At 44.6% G+C, this 22,138-nt stretch overlaps 1 protein-coding gene across 2 annotated transcripts in view; it reads left to right on the top strand.

Annotated features, from left to right (window-relative positions):
• LOC138491110 (uncharacterized) overlaps positions 1-21,576 on the top strand; it is a 578,562-nt gene extending 556,986 nt beyond the window's left edge. For both annotated transcript variants that reach the window (XM_069617434.1, XM_069617433.1), the window contains 6 exons: positions 2,741-2,871; positions 3,556-3,755; positions 5,464-5,602; positions 9,654-9,794; positions 15,602-15,701; positions 20,888-21,576. In XM_069617434.1, coding sequence (XP_069473535.1) covers positions 2,741-2,871; positions 3,556-3,755; positions 5,464-5,602; positions 9,654-9,794; positions 15,602-15,701; positions 20,888-21,023 — 847 coding nt within the window. In that variant the 3' untranslated portion in view covers positions 21,024-21,576. The remainder of the gene's footprint in view (positions 1-2,740; positions 2,872-3,555; positions 3,756-5,463; positions 5,603-9,653; positions 9,795-15,601; positions 15,702-20,887) is intronic.
• The last annotated feature ends 562 nt before the right edge of the window (positions 21,577-22,138 follow it).

The raw sequence follows: 22,138 nt of genomic DNA, 5'->3' as shown, positions 1-22,138 counted from the left end.
CCTTGAAGCTTCACTGGGCATTGCACAGTGGGTCACTGGATTCTGCTGCTGGGCCATTCCCTTGAAGCTTCACTGGGCATTGCATGGTGGGTCACTGGATTCTGCTTGAAGCTTCCCTGGGCATTGCACAGTGGGTCACTGGATTCTGCTGCTGGGCCATTCCCTTGAAGCTTCACTGGGCATTGCAAGGTGGGTCACTGGATTGCTGTTGGGCCAGTTCCTTGAAGCTTCACTGGGCATTGCACAGTGGATCACTGGATTGTTCTGCTGGGCCATTCCCTTGAAGCTTCACTTGGCATTGCACGGTGGGTCACTGTATTCTGCTGCTGGGCCATTCCCTTGAAGCTTCACTGGGCTTTGCACAGTGGGTCACTGGATTCTGCTGCTAGGCCATTCCCTTTAAGCTTCACTGGGCATTGCAAGGTGGGTCACTGGATTCTGCTGCTGGGCCATTCCCTTGAAGCTTCATTAGCATTGCACGGTGGGTCACTGGATTCTGCTGCTGGGTCATTCCCTTGAAGCTTCACTGGGCATTGCACAGTGGGTCACTGGATTCTGCTGCTGGGCCATTCCCTTGAAGCTTCACTGGGCATTGCAAGGTGGGTCACTGGATTGCTGTTGGGCCAGTTCCTTGAAGCTTCACTGGGCATTGCAAGGTGGGTCACTGGATTGCTGTTGGGCCAGTTCCTTGAAGCTTCACTGGGCATTGCACAGTGGATCACTGGATTCTGCTGCTGGGCCATTCCCTTGAAGCTTCACTGGGCATTGCATGGTGGGTCACTGGATTCTGCTTGAAGCTTCCCTAGGCATTGCACAGTGGGTCACTGGATTCTGCTGCTGGGCCATTCCCTTGAAGCTTCACTGGGCATTGCAAGGTGGGTCACTGGATTGCTGTTGGGCCAGTTCCTTGAAGCTTCACTGGGCATTGCAAGGTGAGTCACTGGAGTCTTCTGCTGGGCCATTCCCTTGAAGCTTCACTGGGCATTGCACAGTGGGTCACTGGATTCTGCTGCTGGGCCATTCCCTTGAAGCTTCACTGGGCATTGCAAGGTGGGTCACGGGATTGCTGTTGGGCCAGTTCCTTGAAGCTTCACTGGGCATTGCAAGGTGGGTCACTGGATTCTGCTGCTGGGCCTTTCCCTTGAAGCTTCATTGGCATTGCACGGTGGGTCAGTGGATTCTGCTGCTGGGTCATTCCCTTGAAGCTTCACTGGGCATTGCACAGTGGGTCACTGGATTCTGCTGCTGGGCCATTCCCTTGAAGCTTCACTGGGCATTGCACAGTGGGTCACTGGATTCTGCTGCTGGGACATTCCCTTGAAGCTTCACTGGGCATTGCACAGTGGGTCACTGGATTCTGCTGCTGGGCCATTCCCTTGAAGCTTCACTGGGCATTGCAAGGTGGGTCACTGGATTGCTGTTGGGCCAGTTCCTTGAAGCTTCACTGGGCATTGCAAGGTGGGTCACTGGATTCTGCTGCTGGGCCATTCCCTTGAAGCTTCATTGGCATTGCACGGTGGGTCACTGGATTCTGCTGCTGGGTCATTCCCTTGAAGCTTCACTGGGCATTGCACAGTGGGTCACTGGATTCTGCTGCTGGGCCATTCCCTTGAAGCTTCACTGGCCATTGCACAGTGGGTCACTGGATTCTGCTGCTGGGCCATTCCCTTGAAGCTTCACTGGGCATTGCACAGTGGGTCACTGGATTCTGCTGCTGGGCCATTCCCTTGAAGCTTCACTGGGCATTGCAAGGTGGGTCACTGGATTGCTGTTGGGCCAGTTCCTTGAAGCTTCACTGGGCATTGCAAGGTGGGTCACTGGATTCTGCTGCTGGGCCATTCCCTTGAAGCTTCATTGGCATTGCACGGTGGGTCACTGGATTCTGGCGCTGGGCCATTCCCTTGAAGCTTCACTGGGCATTGCACAGTGGGTCACTGGATTCTGCTGCTGGGCCATTCCCTTGAAGCTTCACTGGGCATTGCACAGTGGGTCACTGGATTCTGCTGCTGGGCCATTCCCTTGAAGCTTCACTGGGCATTGCACAGTGGGTCACTGGATTCTGCTGCTGGGCCATTCCCTTGAAGCTTCACTGGGCATTGCACAGTGGGTCACTGGATTCTGCTGCTGGGCATTGCACGGTGGGTCACTTGATTCCGCTGCTGGGCCATTCCCTTGAAGGAGCACTGTATTTCCTGTAAAACCAGAAGGTGGGAAGCATTGCAAAGCAGCTGAAGTTAACACACTTAACAGATTTGGAGAGTGTTTGTAGTGGACAGTGCTTATTCCTGAAGGTCGTATCATTGAAAACGAATGCATATTTTGAATAATTGAAAGGTGGACCATACGCAGTCTGAAGGAGGGTTGGATAAGCAGTAATAATGATTGAAAGCTTGATTTTCTCACAAGAGTTACAGACACTTTTTCAGCAGAGAGTGTCTTAAAGGTCTAGTCAGTCACCCCCTGGGTCAGTCACTCTGTCACCTCTTAGATGAAGTGCACATAGAAGTAGAAGGGTCAATGTGGAACTCATGGGCTTTTCAGAAAGGCCTTGCCTCTGAGAGGCCGCATGGGCTGGGGCAGAATCAGTCACATTGGAGGCTTGACAGACATGTGGCTAAATAGCCCTCCCTGGAGTACCTCAGGCATCCCCCAGACCTCACCAGATCGCAAACTCAAAGTAGAGTGCTTCCAGGAACAGGAGACAGGCGTGTGTAATCAACTGAACGTCTCTTTTCCACAGCAACTGCCTCTTTGATGTATGCGTAGCATTGGACAACACTGCTATGTTCTGCGCAAGTTTGCAGCAATATGCCCTACGGTGCCAGGAAGCTGGAGTCACACTCGCCGACTGGAGGAAAGCGGTGCCGTGCGGTAAGGAACTCGTCGGCATTTTGCCACGTAGTCGTGCAAGTCTGCATGCCCCGTTCGTCCAATAATGCAGCCTGTTGTGACTAACGAAGCCCAATTCTGCCATCCGCTCAGTGGCAATGGCCTTTCACTTGACATATATAAGACAGTTTCCAAGCTATGCCAGATTTCAGCAGCAATGACCTTGCACCTGTCCATTCTGATAAAAACCCGATTGTATTACTTGTGATTGATTGTACCCCTGCCCTGGTGGCCTTTCAACTGAGCCTGCTTGTGACCCGTTGTGTACTCTATTCTTGGCCAGCCTACCAGGATATCTGTGGGTGTGTACTGCAGGGTGAAGCATGGCTGCAGTCTAACATGTTTCTGACTCAACCCCAGACCTACTCCACCTTCAGAATCAGAGTCAGTAGATGGTCATGTGACATGCACACTCTGTACAACTCCTCTTACAGGCTTCTAGAGGTGCTCAACTGACTACTCCCCGGTCCTACAAGAAGTAGCAGCATTTCAGACAGTGATATGTCCAAAACAATCTCCCAATGTCCTCATCAGTCAGTTCTACTCTGCTGAGAGGCTGTGCCATTCACAGGAAGACCCATCCGTGAGCAGAGGTGGTCTTACGCCCCCGGTTATACCAGCAGATGTCCCATTCATAATCACTTACAGTATCCTTTCCCTCAACAGAAATGTCCTGCCCTCCCAACAGCGAGTACCAGAGATGCATGCCGGCCTGTCCCGCATCCTGCAGCGACATGGCCGCTGCCTCGGAGTGCGAGTCGCCGTGCCTGGAAGGCTGCCAGTGTTTGCCCGGATACGTCCTCAGTGGGGAAGACTGCGTGCCATACCGAGAGTGCGGCTGCACTTACCTGAACAAGTATTACAAGGTAACAAAAACAGGACAGCATGTCAGCCTTCAGCCAAGGGCTGTCCAAAATGTATTCCGAAAATGTAATCCCCACCATTACATTTTTCTGTTACTTTTCAAGTAAGAAAATTGCAATCATGTGGGTATTGATATAGTCGTTGTTCAAGAAAAGAAGTATCAAAGATTGATTCACGCAAATGTAAAGAGTACAGTGCTGTTGTGTGGTTGCGTTAGATTCTGATTTTGCAGAGAAAGTTAGACAGATTGAGGTAGTGACAGTGACAGTAGGGTGACAATGAGAGTGATGGGGGCAGTGGCGAACCCTCGCCAGAAGGTACAGGATTGTGGGGTGGTGGACTTTATGATTTTCTTCTAATAGAGCCCAAAAATGTTGTAAATTCCCAATCCTCAACTTTTCTGTGTATTTCCGATAGAAAAATGTAATAGGAATTTTGGGGTGAAGATGTATATAAAGCCGCACACCAAAAAAGTGTCACTTCTGATGTGTATCTTTGATTGCCCCAAGGAGCCTTCAGAAAAGAAACATTCCAATTGTTCTGCTGACACACGTAAACACAGACATTTTAAAACAATACTCAAAGATATTGTTAGTGTTCAAAATTGCTATGAAATTGGTATTTATTACGAATAAGAGACTTTTGTAGTAAACAATTATTTGGGGCTAACAATTGGGCAATGAACGTACCAAAGCGTGTTTTATTAAAACGTGAAATGTATGATGACAGCTTCCTGTCCAGTCTAGAGGGCGGGTGTCACGGTGCATTTGTAAGTCTGCAGCTGTGGCTTCCTGTCTGATTTCTGGAATAGCGGGGGACTGGTGACACGTCTGGAGTAGCCGTTAAGGTTGGAATTGTGGGTGATTTTTGTAGGCAGGCTTTGGCAATGGGCTGTTGAGGGGGGCGTAGATAGTTGTTGTTGGAAAGTGTTCAGAATTGTGGGGCCCCTTGTCAAATATTGGACCGGGATCTTTCATCTGAGGTCTTCTGTCCCCAGCTCCGAGACACACTGCTTGACATCTTACAGCCTCTCCTTGAACACAGATTGTTTTCTGAGTTGCAGACTTGTACCATCATTAGAGGGGGGCTGAGCTATGTAGACAACTGCAGAGCATTCCATATATACAGGTACCTTTGATAGAACAAATGGGCAGGTCAAAGGGCCGTTTACGGGGCGGGCATGCCTACATTCCTACTGCTTCTGCCGTACATTCAGGGGTCCAACCTATTTGGAATTCTCTCCATTTCCCTATAGTTGACAAGTCAGAACCGAAAATAATGGTACATCTTACGGACAAACCTTAGTCTTCACTGTCCAACAGCAAATAAATCATGAATAAGCACAGATAACAGAGGCGTTGCTAGGGGGGGATATGGTTGTAGCCCCGGATAGAATCTCAGGAGCTACAGCCAAAAGGCTATAGCTAGCCCCCAGTCCCAACAGTTCCGACATCAGCGTAGCCCCGGGTCTTTTCCAGACCTAGCAACACCCCCGACAGATAATGAGTCTGAATATTCTCTACAATAGTCATCCCTACGTCACATTACCCTTTGCTATTCTCAGTCCTTGCCTATCCATGTGTGCGCTTCTCCTAAGCACCCTGCGGATATATACTAGAGGATGTAGAGCACATTGTGTGTGCATGAAATGTCCTGTGGAAACGTAGCACTTATTACAATCTTCAGGAGCAACTCTCTTTTTCTTCCAAGGCCGGCGAAAGGTTTGTCACCGATGACTGTTCGCAGACTTGCGTCTGCACGGAAAGCTCCACGGTGGCCTGCTCGCGATCTGCGTGCGCAAGAGATCAAGTCTGCGCCATTTCCAGCCTCACGCGAGGCTGCTTCACCCGTAAGTCTGGCTGCCACCCGCCTGAAATGTCATTCTGTCGTTGCATTATTGCTTGAATCACTTCCAATGATTAGGATCTGAATATACCACAAACCTTACACGTTCTAAAAAAATGTATTGTTTCTGCGAGGCAGCTTGTTTTCTTGCAATGTTTTGGATGGAGCAAGCAACGAGAAACACGATGAGACCTTACAGGCATGAATCGGGGCTCACTCCTATTTTGTGGTTGCTAGCTTTCAAACGCACCTATGTGCCTTCCCTGGGTAGTGATAGGCAAACTGAAGAAATGGTCCTTATTAAACGAACAGCCTGGTTATGCACATTTGTATTTGTATTCATTGAATTTATATAGCACTTTTTACATGTAGTACACACACAGAGACAGACGCCATCTTGGATTTTAGCAGCCATATTGGGACGTGACGCTTAATGCCCAGCGCGGCAGCCAGGCCCCTCCTCAAGCATAAGCCGCGTAAATCTAGAAGCAATGAAGGTGGTATCTTGGGAAGCGATGAGAAAAGCCAGAGCCGCACAGATCCATAAACCCTTCATTGTTCTAAAATGTTGCCGCTGTGCCCTGTGAAGTATATGCCCTGCAAGGCCATGGGAGGAGGGGTGAGTGTCTGTGAAAAATGTGATTGGACGTGATCGCTGGCGAAGGAAGCCACGGGCCTCCAACCCCCACCAGTCCCAATTCTATGTTATAGAACCCAAATGCCAAAGCCCCAAGACTCCTGCATTCCAAGTTTCCAGCCAGTCCCAGACCACTGATCGTGAAACTGTTAGACCCCCAATCTATGATTTGTGCTGCAAGGTACAGGGAGGGATGAAATTATAGCCCAAAAAGGGGGTGGAAGACCTTGGAGATGTGCCGGCCTGCCTGGGAGCGAGTGAAGTGTGAGTTAGTGTGGCCTGAGTCCCCCACCCCCCCCCAGAACCCTGCCTGCTCATGCCAGGTGCACTCTTACAAGAGACAGAGATGTATTGTTTTGTCTTGCAAATAAATTGCCAATTACTCAGCCTTGCACCGTTGACGGATAAAGACCGCCCACGTGACGGAAGTTGGACGGACGTGCTGGGACCAATGGCTTGGCATCCCATATTGAGCAGGCCGCCCATGTACAAGATCTCACCAACCAGCCACGTGGGTTTTTGCTGTATATAATGACATCACTGATTTTTCCCAGAAAAACAGAAGAGGAGGTAAAAGAAGCATCAGTCAGTTATTAGAAAGAAGAGATCGCAAATAAGCTTTCAGATAAGATTAAAACATATGAAGAGAGGGAGAGGAATGCATAGACGAATGGAGAGAGTTCCAATGTTTAGGTGAAAGAAGGGCAAAAGACCGGAAACGAGACGATGCTCAAGGGGGCTTAGGCACAGAAAGAAGAAACCGATGGAGAGCCCGGGATGGGGAAGAGAATGGATGAGACAAGTGAGGAAAGATAGGGGGGAGCGCGGCTGTGCATACACTTAGAGATAATCAAGAGAAAACGATCAAGGAGGCGAGATTCGAAAGGGAGAATCAAAATAGAGAGAAGAGAAGATGTGGTTGAGGAACGTGGAGAAGCAGAGGAATTATAGCTAGAGCAAAGAGGTGAAAGGCAGGAAGAGCAAGAAGGAGGGCAGGACAATAATCAATGCGAGAGAAATCCAAGCAGGACAGAAGAAGCTCAGTGGCATGGAAAGACAGATGCGGCAGGATCGAGCGGTAGAAGAAATATGTAAAGAAAAGGAAAGAACAGGGTCGAAGATTACAGCCAAATTATGGGTGGAAGAAGAAAATGGCAAAGTGGAAGGAGGAAAGGAAGGGTGGGAGGGGAAGAGTAGGAGGGATCATAGTAGCAAGAAAGAAAACAGCCTCAGCCTTCGAGGGACTAAGATAAAGAAAGTGGGAAGACATCCAGTTCTGAACTGCAGAAAGACAGTTAGAAACAGTAGAGTGAGGGGCACTCTAGAGTGAAAAAGAAGGGGGACATTAAAGTGTGTGAAGGGGGACATTCTTCAAGTGAACACAGGAACAAAGGAGGTACTGTGCATGTGGATACGGAAACGCCCATTACCCAAAAGTACTAATTCCCCTTTGCTCGGTTCTCCCAACTCATTGCCATTCTTCACACACTGCAATTAAGCAGTGATACTTGGTATCAATGGCTGGACCATGTGGTAATTACCTGGGGCCTGAGTTATTAGGCCAGAGCGCAACGGCTGTGGTGGGGGTCTTTTGTGCATGGTTGACTTTCCTGTGGAGTCTTTTGACTTGTATAATTCATCTGCACAACATAAAGGGCAAAGTCCTCTACATCTCCATTTAGTCACGTGCCATGGAAAGTGACTTAATGTGTCTGTATTCTGGTGACAGACTAACACAGGTCCTATACATGAATACATGAACTTCATGTGCTTTCCAGGCTGTGAAGAAAATTAGGTGCTCATTCAAAATCTTGTCGACATCCCATACCGAAAGCCCTCCATCCAGCCCCCCATTCACACTCACGGGACTGCTACTTCATAGTTTCAGACAGACACTAACACAGTCACTTTTCTCCCAAGGCCATATTTATAACTGCTCTTTTATAACGCGCTTAATAGTGGCGCCGGTTTTGAAGCGCAAGCGCGGGACTCAAACCTGTGTTGCACTGCGTTGTCTTCCCTCAAACACAGACTTGTTGCCCCTGAGCTATCCTCCCTGCCATACTCAAGGTACAGTCGAGCGCCGACTCACAGAGTTTCAGCCGGTCCACCATTACTGACTCCCCTTTCACAGCTGGTTGGATGAGTTGATCCCAGGCTTGCCCTTATCTCAGGCCACCCCCGGGCCAAAGCAAACACACATTCAGGGCCCACCCGGACGTCACCCTACCCAGCTCTTGGTTATGTCATGTTAAATTATATGAATAAGGTTGGCTCCTGCTACTAAATTTGGAGAGAAAGAGAGAGTGTGTGTGTGTGTCTGTGTGTCCATCTTTAGACATGGACTTGTGCATTCCCACACACCTTCAAACTTACTCTAAGGGCCTCATTACACGGTAGGCGGTAAGGGTTTACCGGTACTGGTATTTTACCGGTACCAGTAAATCCTTACCGCCTTACTACGAGTTCCCTTTGCGGGTTTGGGTATTTAACGCCTGCTTTTTGCAGGCGTTAAAAACCAACCCGCAAAGGGACCCAGGGAGCTAATTACGGTACCGCAATTTGCGGTACCGTAATTAGCGCCTTCCCCATTCCCATTATGCCCTATGGGGCAAAAATGGGAATGGGGAAGGGCAATGGTGGAAGGGGGAATTACCGCCCCGCCAACCTTGGAATGGGGCGGTAATTCCCCTTTCCACCAAGGCGGTGCCAGTATTTTACCGGCATGAACCATGGCGCTAATAGCGCCATGGTTCTCCGCCTACCATGTAATGAGGCCCTAAGTGTTTCTGACAGCTCACACACACACCCAGCCATCACCTGGTCCATTGAAAGCATCCTGGTCACCCATGCCCACAGTGCCACCCAACTCACCGCCCACGGTGAGAACAGCTGCCTAAGTGCTCATAACAACTTTCACCCAGCACAGTATCAGTGATAGCGGTTTCATGAAGTTGTATTCATTGAGAGCAGTTTTACTGAGCGCAGAGCACTCCCAGAGGAAGTGGGAACCCCATGGAACTGAAACCAGTTGCCCAGTTGCTTGGCTTTTTCATTGGAAAAGGAATCCAAGCAGGAAGAAGACATGGGAACGTATTTGTTCTATGTATTTTATACCCACAAATAAATACAATGTGGTTGCTGGTCAGGCGAGCTGTGCCCCAGTTGTATCAAATTTAGACCATGATGTTCAGGGTCGGTGGAACAATAACACTCCACTTCCATACTACTGCATGTACATCTTTATTCCCACCTTACAATTTGCTTCAATTTGTGCTGATTATCGAATGAGTTGGTCTTTGTATAGATGAGGTTATAATATAAAATTGATAGATACAAAAAATGAGCAATACCTTTAAGATGTAATTTAGAACTAGGCTAACATGATCTGTGCATCTGTGTTCCTTTCTGCCTGTAGCGGGACCCTGCCTGGACAACCCATGTCAGAATGGAGGAGAGTGCATTCAGGATATCGGTGCTGTAGACAACACGACTGGCTTGCGTTGCAGATGCCCAGACAACTATGAGGGATTTTACTGCGAAAAGGAAAAGATCACAGGTACGCAGTTCATGTATGCTACATATGTCTGCCTTCAGTGAGTCTGATATATATGCTGTTTACTGAAATATATGTCATATATCAGGCAGGCTCAGCTGTCCTAACGTGAATCTGGAAACCAGCTGTATCGTGTTGCTTTTGACACATATGGTAGCGCGTAGCTTCCACCATGTGGTCAAAACAGTGCCACAGAGAATATACAGGAGAGAAAGGGTGTTGAGAACCAACATTTCCGGTTGGTATGTCAATTGGAAATGCTAATGGTATGCATTGGCAACATCACAGATAGTATTACAGATTGTATTTTGTGGGTCAAACCCCTCACCATTCTTTTTTCTAGGACTTTGTCTTAGTCCTTCGTCATCTTCCTTCTGTTTTATAATAGATCCTCTCCATCATCACAGTCCTTCATCATACTCCTGTGCCTTCCTCATAGTTCTTCATCATATTCACTAGTCATAGTTCTACTCTTTTGTGTTAGTTCTTCATCACAGTGCTTCAACATAGTTCCTCTCCTTTGTTACGGTTCATCTACCGATCATAGCCATTTCCACCATCAAAATCCTTGATCATTGTACATCTCCTTCATCCTATTCCTTCCTCTTAGCCCTTTTCCTGTGTCATTGTTCTTCATTGTAGTCCTTCTTCATAGCCCTTTGCCTTCATTATAGTGCATTTACTTTGGCGTAGTCCTTCCTCATAGCACCTTGTCACAGACCTTCTCAATCATCCTAGTCCTTTGTGCTAGTCCTTTCTCATAACCATTTTCTTTTTCTATAATCATTGTCACAGTTCTTCAGAATAGTACCTTGTCATAGCCCTCCTGTTTCATCATAGTCATTAGTCATAGTCTTTCTCCTTCATTATTGGCCTACATCCTAATCATTCTCCTTCATTTCATCATAGACATTTTCGTTTGTCATAGTCCTTCACCATAATTCTTTTTCCTCTGCCTTTTCCTTCTTCATCATAGTTATATATTCTAGTCCTCCTCCTTCATCATAGGCCTTCATCATAGTCCTCATTCATCATACTCGTTCATTAGTGTCAGTCTCCATTGGGCTAGTCTTTCTCCATCATTCCAGCCCTTTTCCTTCATCCTAGTGCTCCTCCTTCATCCTAGTCCTTGCACAAATCCACCGTAGGGATTTTTCTATGTCCTAGTCCTTCTGCTGAATCATGGTTCTTAATCCTTCTCCTTCAATCCAGTTCTTCTCCTTAATTAGGGACCATTGCCTTCATCCTCTTCCTTACACTTTGTCCTAGAACTTACCCTTCATCTTATTTCTTCCCCTTCGTCCTTCATCCTTCTTTCTACTCCTTCTTCCATCATGCTAGTACTTCTCCTTTAGTCTACCCCTTTGTCCTTCATCCTAGTCCATCTCCTTCATCATATTCATTAATTATTTGTCCTAGTACTTATTTCTCCTTTATCCAAGTCCTTCTCTATTATCTTAGTGCTTCATGTTAGTCCTTTGTTCTACTTCTTCATCCCAGACCTCCTTAGTTCTAGTCATCTATTTGCCCTAGTCCTTCTCCTTTGCCATACTCCTACATCCTAGTCCTTCCCTATTATCCTAGTGCTTCATGTTAGTCCTTTGTTCTACTTCTTCATCACAGGCCTCCTTAGTTCTAGCCATCTCTTTGCCCTAGTCCTTCTCCTTTGCCATACTCCTACAACACAGTCCTTCTCTCTAGTTCTTCTCCCGAGTCCTTCCAAGTACTAGTCCTTCATCCTCCTAGTCCTTCATCCTCCTAGTCGTTCATCCTAGTCCTTCTTCATCCCAGTGTCCCTTAGTCCTATTCCTTCTGTTTTGGCCTAGTCCTTCTCCTTCATCCCAGACATTCTCCGTTGTTCTAGTCCTTCGTCTTAATTATGCTACCGAGTCCTTTTCTGAAGTCCTCCATCAACCTAGTAATCCCTTGTCCTAGCCCTTCATCCTAATCCCTCTCCTTCATCATAGTTCTCTTCCTTCTTTGTAGTCCTTAAGCCTCTCAAGCATGGTGGTCTCTTAGTCAGTTACAGTCTCTCGCGCTTTATCCCTCTCTATCTCCGTTTGTCATTTCATCTATCTTCATTTCCTCCTCCATATGTCTCACTTTGGTTCCCACTGTCTTTTGTTTGCTCTTGCGTTCTGTCTCTTTCTGTTCCTCTCACTGATTAATGTGATGCCTGTCATGGTGGAAATGGCACAAGAGAAGGTAATGCAAGAATTAAAAATTATATGATGGAGAGTTTGTAGGGGGTGGACTCTGAAAGCATAAAATGAAAAGTAATCTATGAGAATTTGGCTCTGTAATGCTGAAAAAACACCAAAACCTAAGCCTGCAAGTGACTTTCCATATGGTATATCTACATTTCACTGTTTGGGTCCTTGCTTGGTTACATGGTTTGAGGGTTGCATCGAACTTAAGCTATGCTATTGAGGGTGAAACTTGCAAGCAAGCATATGCTAAGGCATGAACTTCTCAAAAATGTGTCAACCAGAAATGGGAGTTTTGCGTTCGAGCTCTTGGGACTTTGTTACATCAGTCATAGCTGGCATGTTGATGTCCTCTTTGTATGGGAATGGCTAATAAACTGGTACTGGGTCTTGGTCCGGCAAATGTGGACTGGCAACTTTGAGATGCTCAGACAGGCCTCTTTTAGATTCTCCATTGAATATGGCCCTGTAATTTTTGGTTAAAGTTGTGATGTGAATAACAGGGGATGAAGGAATGAACATGTTTATGAATGCCAGTTTTAACTAATTATACCTGGTGCTTAGTGATTTGTAGCAAATGGTTAAACACAATGGGGCTCATTCTGGAATGACCCACAAGCTGCACAGAGAGGACCACTTAAATATACAGGAATGGGTAAGCAGTTGTCTATGTGCAACTCTGATGAGTTCATGAATGGGTGTCGTTTCTGCTTGGAAGAAAAATGCCAGACCCGGGTCTCGATGTAGAATATACATGCATTCATGAAATCATGTGTTAATGCCGCCCACATGCTGGTACATGGCAGAAGCCATGTACATGATTGCCTATGGGATCCACCTGGTTTGAGCAAATGCACAAGTCAGGCAGATATCTATGCAGGATCAGCACCTCGGACCTCATGAACCTTCCAGCAGATGGAGTTGCTGCATATTTCCTACATGGAGCATAGGTGGGAGTCAGGTGCTGTCTGTAGGGACCACCTATCAGCTCCAAAATCCACAAGTCACTCTACTCCCAGTGCATAATGTTCGGTGTGCATTTAAGATGGATGGTGCATGTGCTAAATAATTACATATCATGATTTATTATTTCAAGAATAGTCTTCTTATATATTTTTATTAGCTTCTTTGAAACATTGCATGACCAAGTGCAAAACAATGACTGTTGCCTGACACTGATGGGTACTCTAGCTGTTGGGAAGGCTCAGCTGGCCAAGGGCACAAGATCTCATAGTCGCCTCATTCTCTGACTCACCTACTCTTTGGGAGTTAGTGACTCACCGTGCTTCACATGGGAAAGCTCTTGGAATGATTATCCATGTAACTCCTGGTGAAGACTCATGGGGTTTGGTAGCACACATAGAGGAGGGATGATATACACGCAGCGATGATGTCTTTCGCATGATAACTGTAGATGATGACCTTCTAGCCATTGCCTCACTGATACCCAGCAAGAGTCCTGGCGTCGATCACATACCAGCTGATCTTCATTAGCTTTCACCAGAGGTTTCGCGCCCACATTTACCTACTTTGTATAATTGTATCTTTCAAACTAATTCTTATCCCTTCCCTTGGAAGGTTGCAATTATATTTCTGATATAATAAAGGAGAAAGAAACCGTCTGACAAGTAACAGGCCGACAGCCCTTCTTGACACCTCATGCAAACATTTTGGTAAAGTGTTTGCATCCAGGTTGTGGACTTGGGTGCAAGAGAATAAAATCCAATCAAACATTTTGTTAAAGGTTTGGGTACTCAAGAGCAGGCTTGAATTCACAGTTAATTACTGCAAAGTCCCTTTATTTAAAAAGAGAATCCCTTGATGCAGCATTTATTGATCTGTCAACATCATTTGGTTTAGTCAATCAAGGTAAACTCTGGAGGATATTACATAATATAGGGGTACTGCAATATAGTATTAAAATATTGATAGCCATTCTTGCTCAAAGTACTATTGCCATAAGATATGATAAAGATGGACATGTGACTACTCCTGTCTCAGTAAGAAAGGATGTCAGGCTAGGATGTGTCCTTGCCTCTCTTCTTTTTAATCTATTCACAAATGCATTGCATGATGAACCGTACCATCTAAATATTGACGTACCATCCACACATAATATGCACATTCCCCTTCTGGCATATGTAGATGATAGCGTTCTACTAGCTAGGACCCCACGCGTGTTACAGACATTAACTACTTACTCTAATTATTAGAACGCATTGGATTTAAAAATGGATGTTGCAAAATCAGCAATAATGGAGTTTACTTTGAGAAGTTTCATATCAATAGTCGGTTCTTATTGTAAGACACTAGGACTACCTGTGCATGTGTTATGATTCTGCATTGTCATCAGAATGCAGATATTGAACCAATCGGCAAGGATGCTGCAGGCAATTGTGGGTGTTTTCAGGTTTGTTTCAAGTTGTAAAGCTACACCAGTAAAGTTTATTTTATAAGCCTACGAGGCTAAACTCAAAACTTTGGCCAACTATGGTTCTGCTTTTTGAGTATTTAAGTCTGCACCAGTAATCCTGATAGATGAAGACTCGATCTGCAAGAACCCACTAGATCTTCCTACTGAGGACCCAAGTATGCGGTACATAAAGAATTAGGGACGGCATTTGTAGAAGATGAGATTTGAGCTAATCCGGGAGCAATGTATTTAAATATCTGTAAAAAAAGAACGGCTACTTTAACTCACAAAGTATTACATGTATGTATGCGCTGTGAAAAGGAAAATAAGGTTCACTGGCTAGAATACGTTAAACCAGAACTGGCCAAATTAGTCATAGTATTACTATCCACCTATTCACTACCATCTACTAAAACAGAGGATAATAGGGTTAAAATGATGTTTTTAACGTGAAATCATTATGATTGCGGTAATAAGGAGATACTTGAACCATTCGCTATATTTCTTGAGATCATTATTTTTGATAACAATATTCAACGGGATCTAGAATGGTCCCCAGATAGGAAGCAGAGACATTTCGTAACTCAAGCCCGTTTTAATTTTATTAATTAGGCTGGAGCAATTGGTTGATGGAAGAATAATTTAGATTTATGAACGTTTAGTCAGTTTTTGAGCAGATCAATTTGAGACACGGATCACTTTAGCTTATTTTGGACTTGTTACGTTGATCTTAGGAAGAAAGCGATTCTATCTGTTTTACGAGATACTGCTATTAGACAATGCCCCACTGCATTTACGTGGGCTAATAGTATGACATCTCCTTCGTTTCAACATTTGCAGGTGGCATTGCATTTAAGAACCAACGAGAACTGCTTTGATTCTTATTGTATTTTAAATACCGGTGATTATTTAGCATTTACGCTATAAACTGTATTGGTGATGGGTCTTTTTATGTGAAGTAATCCCCAAATAAATCTGATGGCGATGATGATGATGATGATTGATGTCTGACTCTAGCATGGGATACTTTACAGTTGTGAGCACGTATGCAGGCGGGTCAAGTTCACATCACATATGTACAATACTTGTAATTCCTGTGTAGCACGCACAGTCCTGTACAAGAGCGAGGTGCAATGATACGACTGGGACTGACATCTGTACACCGTCTCTCTCTCTCTCTCCTTCTGCAGATAACTCAGTCGTCATAATCGTTGTGAGTGTAGTCGCTGGTGTTGTCGTCATCGCTGCTCTCATTTTTGCAATTGTCTTATGCGCAAGATCAAGACCAAGGTAAGCGGCTCCTGCAAATAGGTAAATGAGGTTTATTCGGTCTGGTAACTTTCTTTCGGGACACAACATGACTACACACTAATGTGAAGACATATGCTAGGAATAAAGGAAGGCATTTCACCAGGATGTTGCTTTGAGTCACCTACCCATTGAACTGATGCCAACTGTGCCTGACATGATAGATGACATGTTAAGGTGGTGTGCAGAGTTTCACTCATGAGTAATAGGTTGACATTTGTCAATAAATAACACCAACACCAACACCTTAAGCGCCCAATCCCACAATCTCGGCACGCTTTGACTTTGCTTTGTCTGGCAGAGTCTCCAGCATCCAGAAAAGCCCCGGACCTTTCCACAGGATTTGCAACATTCAGTCTCTTTAAAGAGTGCTCAAAACGTCTTTTAGTTAAAAAAAGAAACAATTGGACATGCATTTTCCAGAGGATGAAATTACACTGGTATTGAATAACAAGAAGAAATAAGGGGCAAATTGATACAAGTCCCTTAACTGTTTAAAATATGCAAGAAAGAATGCAATAACGAGTTCTGAGATTCCCTTGCCCTTTTCTCTGACTGGCCAGTTGATATAGTGCCAATCTGATGCAACCTCAAGAAAGCCCTAACTCCCTAACAAAAATCAGACTATTACACCAACAGGCAATGTTTGCTTTTACTGGTGCACACTTTACACTCATTTATTAAGGAGCCCTTTATTCATGTCTCTTGAAACTGTTAAAAAAATGAAAACAACATTGTTGGTCCTATGTATGGATTCTAGTTTCTTCCCTGTAAGTGTTCGCATCCTCCAGAACGCATCCGTCCAAACCCGATGCACAAAAGACTGGGTCAGGAAGCACGCTGCGTAGTGTGTCGGGTTTTGAAGCTAGTGTTCAGGAGAGAGCTATTGCACAGACCTGGAGGCCTGTAAATGTAAGTGGAGGAGGCAGTGGCAGTGCTGCACAGCAGGAGGAGGGGTGCTGGGCGGACCCCCTGAAAAGGAGGAGAGGCATACATAAGACCGGCCCTGTGGGGGCAGCCTTAACGGCTGCTTTCTGTTGAGTCAGCCTTATCTATATGACATTTAGAACATTTTGTGGGGCCAGAGCAGGTTCCCCAGACCAGAGGAATGAGATATGAACCTCGCTTATTCTATTATGCACCAGTGGGTCATTTCCCCAAATTAATCAGCCATAAAACAGGTGATGGCTGGAAGGTTTCGAATGAATCATAACCTCTGGCACTGCTCTGGTCCACCTTCCAGACCATACCTTTTCAGCCTGTGATGCTATTATATAAGGGGAAAAACTACATGCAAATCAGGCATGGACTCACCCCGGAAGGGGCAGTTCAGCTCACACTGCTAGACCATATTCCTTTGGAGTGAAACAAGCTAACCCAGACTTTCCAAGCTCACTGGCCATTGTTAGTGATGTGTAGCTTGGGTCTCAAGGCATGGAAAGCTTGCGACTCACGTCTGGGTATATCCGTCCCACTCAAGGTAGCTTCAGCAAAACAAAAAGCTGATGCCTGGAAGGCTTTCAATGAATCGTAACCTCTGGCATTGCTCTGGTCTTTCCCATCCCGTAATGGCATGGCCGGCCAAAACAGAATGGTATGAAGGGTTTCCCAGATGTATGTCAGAGGGTAGGATTCATCCAAAACCTTCCAGCCCTCACAGCTTTGTTTTTCTCAAATTAATCAACCCATTTTAGATAAGAAGTACATGGTAAAAAAAAGAAAGCACTCAAGGTGTGTAAGGTGCGTTTATATGGAGCTGTGCAAGCGACTGCACATCCTGCAGTTATGGAAAGCTCTGAGAGCACTTTTCCTCTATGTGTGCGCATTTCAAGCATGCCATCGCAGGTGAGCACATATAAGCATAGTTCACAGTAGCACACCAGGGTACCTGGCAACTAAGCTCCACATAGATGGCCCCACACGCTCCTCATGCAGCAAATAGGTCGATCCTGCTTGAATCCCGCAAACAATCCTTCTCTTGTCATGACCCACCCTCTGGAACGCGATCCCAATATCGGCTCAGAATGCTCCCACAAATCTCCAATTTCACAAATCTCTAAAAACATGGGTTTTTTAACAACACCTAAGCATGGACTAATCCCAGTGGATGCACAGACCGCAACACACAGTACTTCGCTGCTGTTAAAGGATGCCAGCCCGTAGGTTGGCTACCCACACCCTTTACAGCGCTCCACTGCTCTCAAGCTAGGTTGCGATTTAACACACTGTCAGTGTGTGAGCACAGCATTTCATTACATTTGTGTACATGTTCAAAGGTGTTGCCCCCAGGCACAATGTGATCACACGTTAACAATCACCTGCCCGCCTGTATGCAGGAGCGCAGGCATGCTGTCCCCGGAAAAGTGTGTTTGTATATTGTTGAAGAATCACACACCTAGTGCGTATGAAAGAGGAAATGATGATCCAGGATGCTTCATAAAGAGGCAAGCCAGAAAATGGCAGTCCGGCATTTCAGACCACCTGAAAATATGCAGATACATTTTGAGAATTCAGAAGTCCATTTTATTGCAAACACTGTTGAAATATGTGCTATCCGTCTATGTGATGTCCCATTAAACCCTTTGTTGACAGTATTAACAATAATGTATATATATTATTCAGTGACGGCCATGTAGTAATGGTGTAAAGACTATTTTGCATCTATAGTTCAAGCCACTGACAGCCATGTCTATATACTATACATCATCTTTTAGGCCTGTTGCTTGTAGAGTTACACTCTAAACTACAGCATGTATAATGAGTGCTGTGCGTGTGCGTCAGTGAAGGCAATGTGTACATCCCACCCAGTGACCATCATTTCTTGTCCTGTGCAGTGACTGTCATGTCTATGTCCCACCCAGTGACTGTAATTTCTACATCCTGTGCAGTGACTGTCCTGTTGATAACCCACCCAGTGACTGTCATTTCTTTATGCTATGTAATGACTGTTATCTCTATATCCCATCCAGTGACTGTCAATTCTATATGCTATGCAGTGACTGTCCTGTTGATATCCTGCCCAGGGAATGCCATTTCTATATGCTATGCAATGCTTCTTAAGTCTATATCCCACCCAGTGAAAGTCATTTATATATGCTATGCAATGACGGTCATGTCTATATCCCACTCAGATAATTTAATTAAGATACGCTATGCAATACCTCTCATGTCTATATCCCACCCAGTGACTATCATTTATATACGCTACGCAGTGACCCTCATGTCTATATCCCACCCAGGCAATGTCATTTATATATGCTATGCAGTGACTGTCATGTCTATATCCCATTCCGAGAGCACTATTTCTATATCCTATGCAGCAACTGTACCCTATCTAGCCAATCATATGGCTGCCAAGTCTTGTATCTAGTTACTGCCATGCCCATGCCTTAGTTAGTGGCTGGAAACCACTCATAAAAGGCACAATTGGCTGAATCAAATAGTATTCTGTCAGCAGTCCTTAAAACATATGCATGTTGTAAGTTTGGAGCATCATGAAATATACTGTGTGTGCATTACTATGATAACAAAGTACCCAGCTAGCAAAGAGATCAGAATGATTGAGGCTTTTGTTTACTCAAATTGTAAACAGATTAATTCTCAGCCACAATTATCTGCAGTGAGCCATCCCTGAAAATAAATATACTTTTGTGCAAAGAAGAGACATATGGGCAGCCAGTTGGGAGTACATTTGTTTAATCACTGCTTCTTACAGCTGAAAAAGGAAATGCCTCAACTCATACACCATGGGTTTTATACAATGGCAACAAATTGCACAATCATTTATGCTAATATGAACCTTAAATCTCAATAGGCTTTTGATTGGGCATTTTACTTAGAGGTCAAAAATCACTTGATTTCTATTGGACATAAATACTCCCTGAAACACATGACTAATTTAGCAAGGCTAGGTAGTTTCCCAAATTTTACTAAACCACGAGATATATGTTGCAACCTTAAAACTGAACAAACCAAATTTACCAAATGCTGCATTTACCTTTCCAGACTTATAGTACATTATGTCAAAGGCCATCTCACCCTGCTTATCTACTTTTGGCTGTATGCCATTTCCACTTTATGAGGCACACCGCTGAAAATCACATATTGTGCTATTTGATTCTGCCATATATATCTTACCTTGGCTTCTGCCCAATACACTCCATTTTCTGCACACAGTACTACATTTTTGTGTTTTCAGCACTTCTAAACATTTGTAAACTCCTATCAGACTTAAAGCCTTTATTCATTTGGAAGACACACTGTAGAGTCCATTTTAAGATAATGGCCGTCTGCTTTGGTCACATTTCTGTTGTCAGGGAACTACCTTCCTGCATATATTTGAGGACAACCAGTTTTCTGATGTCTAATGTCAATTGAGTGTGAATAACATCCTTCATATCTAAACACAGTGTCGCCTAATATCTGTGCTATTCTATAATAAATGCATGTTTACCTTGTCTCTTATGCAACTATATGATGTTATAGATGAAATTACATCACTTCTATAATCCTTGGTCCACACCATTCTTATCCTCACTGTTTCTGCTTAGGGTATGGATAATACAGTTGTCTGGGTACACAATTCGTCTCATATTTGCACTATTGGAACAGGGGGTGGGACACAGCCCCTAAATGGCATAGTCACTTGTCTGTTTACCAGAGACCGGGGGAGAGGCTGCACCTCTACAAAATTGTTGTAAAAATTAGTGAGTAGAAAGCCTGAATATTTTGGTCTCATTTATTGTCTTAATTACCTTCATGAATTTCATCTGCCATCATATGCATTCCCTCCTCCAATGGAAGCAACCGTTGATTCTTGGGCATCAATGAAATGAGTTTTGGTCCAGGACAAGCCCACTGCGAATGCACATCTCTATAATGTCTTCACCTTGGTTTTCCACTCTTTAATTGTTGTCTCCATAGCAGGAGATCCCCTCCAAAGATGTTCAGTACATGTACCATACACACATTGATATCTTAATACTTCAGGCACAGAACACAACACCATTCAGGAGAGCCTTGTTCAATTAGTAGCACAGGAGACAAAAGTGAAATGTTTAGATGCTGCCTGTTTGCTGAATATGAAAGTACTGTCACTAGTCCACTGGTTGGACTCTCATTTAACACAATTCTTCTAAATCATTTTCTTATTTCTCCTTCTCCCCAAGAACTAAGATGATGGTTCACCAGGACCTGATCAACAGCAGACAAGGCAGTACCAGCATCCAGACCATATGTGACGCCGCCGCAAACGGTCATGAAGAGACTGGAAATGTAGACAATTTTGGATTTTCTTATGATTAACATTATGCCGCACACATCTCCTTCCATTCGCCTAGCATAACTCATTATCACCTGTATGAAAGTGTTCCTCTTACGTTAGCAGATGTCCTATTCAGCTAGTACTATCACACTGTTCTGACCATGTTTGCCTGTTTTTACTTTTATCAGATACAGACTACATTATCTGGAATTTCTTTTGTCTTCTTTGATTTCTCTTTTTGTAGAACTTTGCCTCATCATGATAAATGCATACTTTAGTGAAAATCACTGCAGATATAGCATAGTGAGAGGTCACTAATTTCACCTCTTATGCATTGACATGGAGCATAAAAATCACTCTATCAGCACATTCCTGTTGTGTATTAAACCTGGATGAAGCTTTGTGCCCCAAAGGCAGTGGATTATTCTCTTGTTCTAACATGTAACCATCATCTTCTCACATTCTAAGTGGTTTGCCACATCAAACAGCCATTTCATATTTATTAAACTGTTCATTGTGTGTTATATGTCTTGTGTTGCCATGCACTACATCTTTCTGCCTCGTTAAATGTAAATAAAAAAATATATACATGCACACGTATGTGTGGTGAGTTTCCTTTCAATGGCTCTGTGCCAAGGTCGGGTGTGACGTGGGTTTTGCTAAAAGAAGACAAAGGTCATTCAAATGCATCTATTACGTCATCATATAAAATATACTTCTTATGTACAACCTATCCCACCAGTGGTTTCTTGGCACTAAATATACTTCTTATGTACAACCTATCCCACCAGTGGTTTCTTGGCACTAAATATACTTCTTATGTACAACCTATCCCATCAGTGGTTTCTTGGCACTAAATATACTTCTTATGTACAACCTATCCCACCAGTGGTTTCTTGGCACTAAATATACTTATGTACAACCTATCCCACCAGTGGTTTCTTGGCACTAACCTACTTACACATACTCCCAAAAACCTTTCTTAGTTAAAAACCTACCATGCAAAAAGCCTGTATAAAGAGTCATGTGTTTAGTTTCTTCTTAAAGATATCAAACAACTGAGCCTCACCTAGTGACAAAGGCAGATCCTTCCACAATCTCTGTGCCTGCATCGAAAATCTCCAACTGCCTTTCTAAGCAAAACGAAAATGGCATG

Source organism: Ambystoma mexicanum, chromosome 10, assembly GCF_040938575.1.
Source record: "Ambystoma mexicanum isolate Mex_15411 chromosome 10, UKY_AmexF1_1, whole genome shotgun sequence".
In the NCBI taxonomy this organism is placed as follows: Eukaryota; Metazoa; Chordata; class Amphibia; order Caudata; family Ambystomatidae; genus Ambystoma; species Ambystoma mexicanum.
The sequence above is the reverse complement of the archived record's forward strand: the minus strand, read 5'-3'. Positions and strand labels throughout refer to the sequence as shown.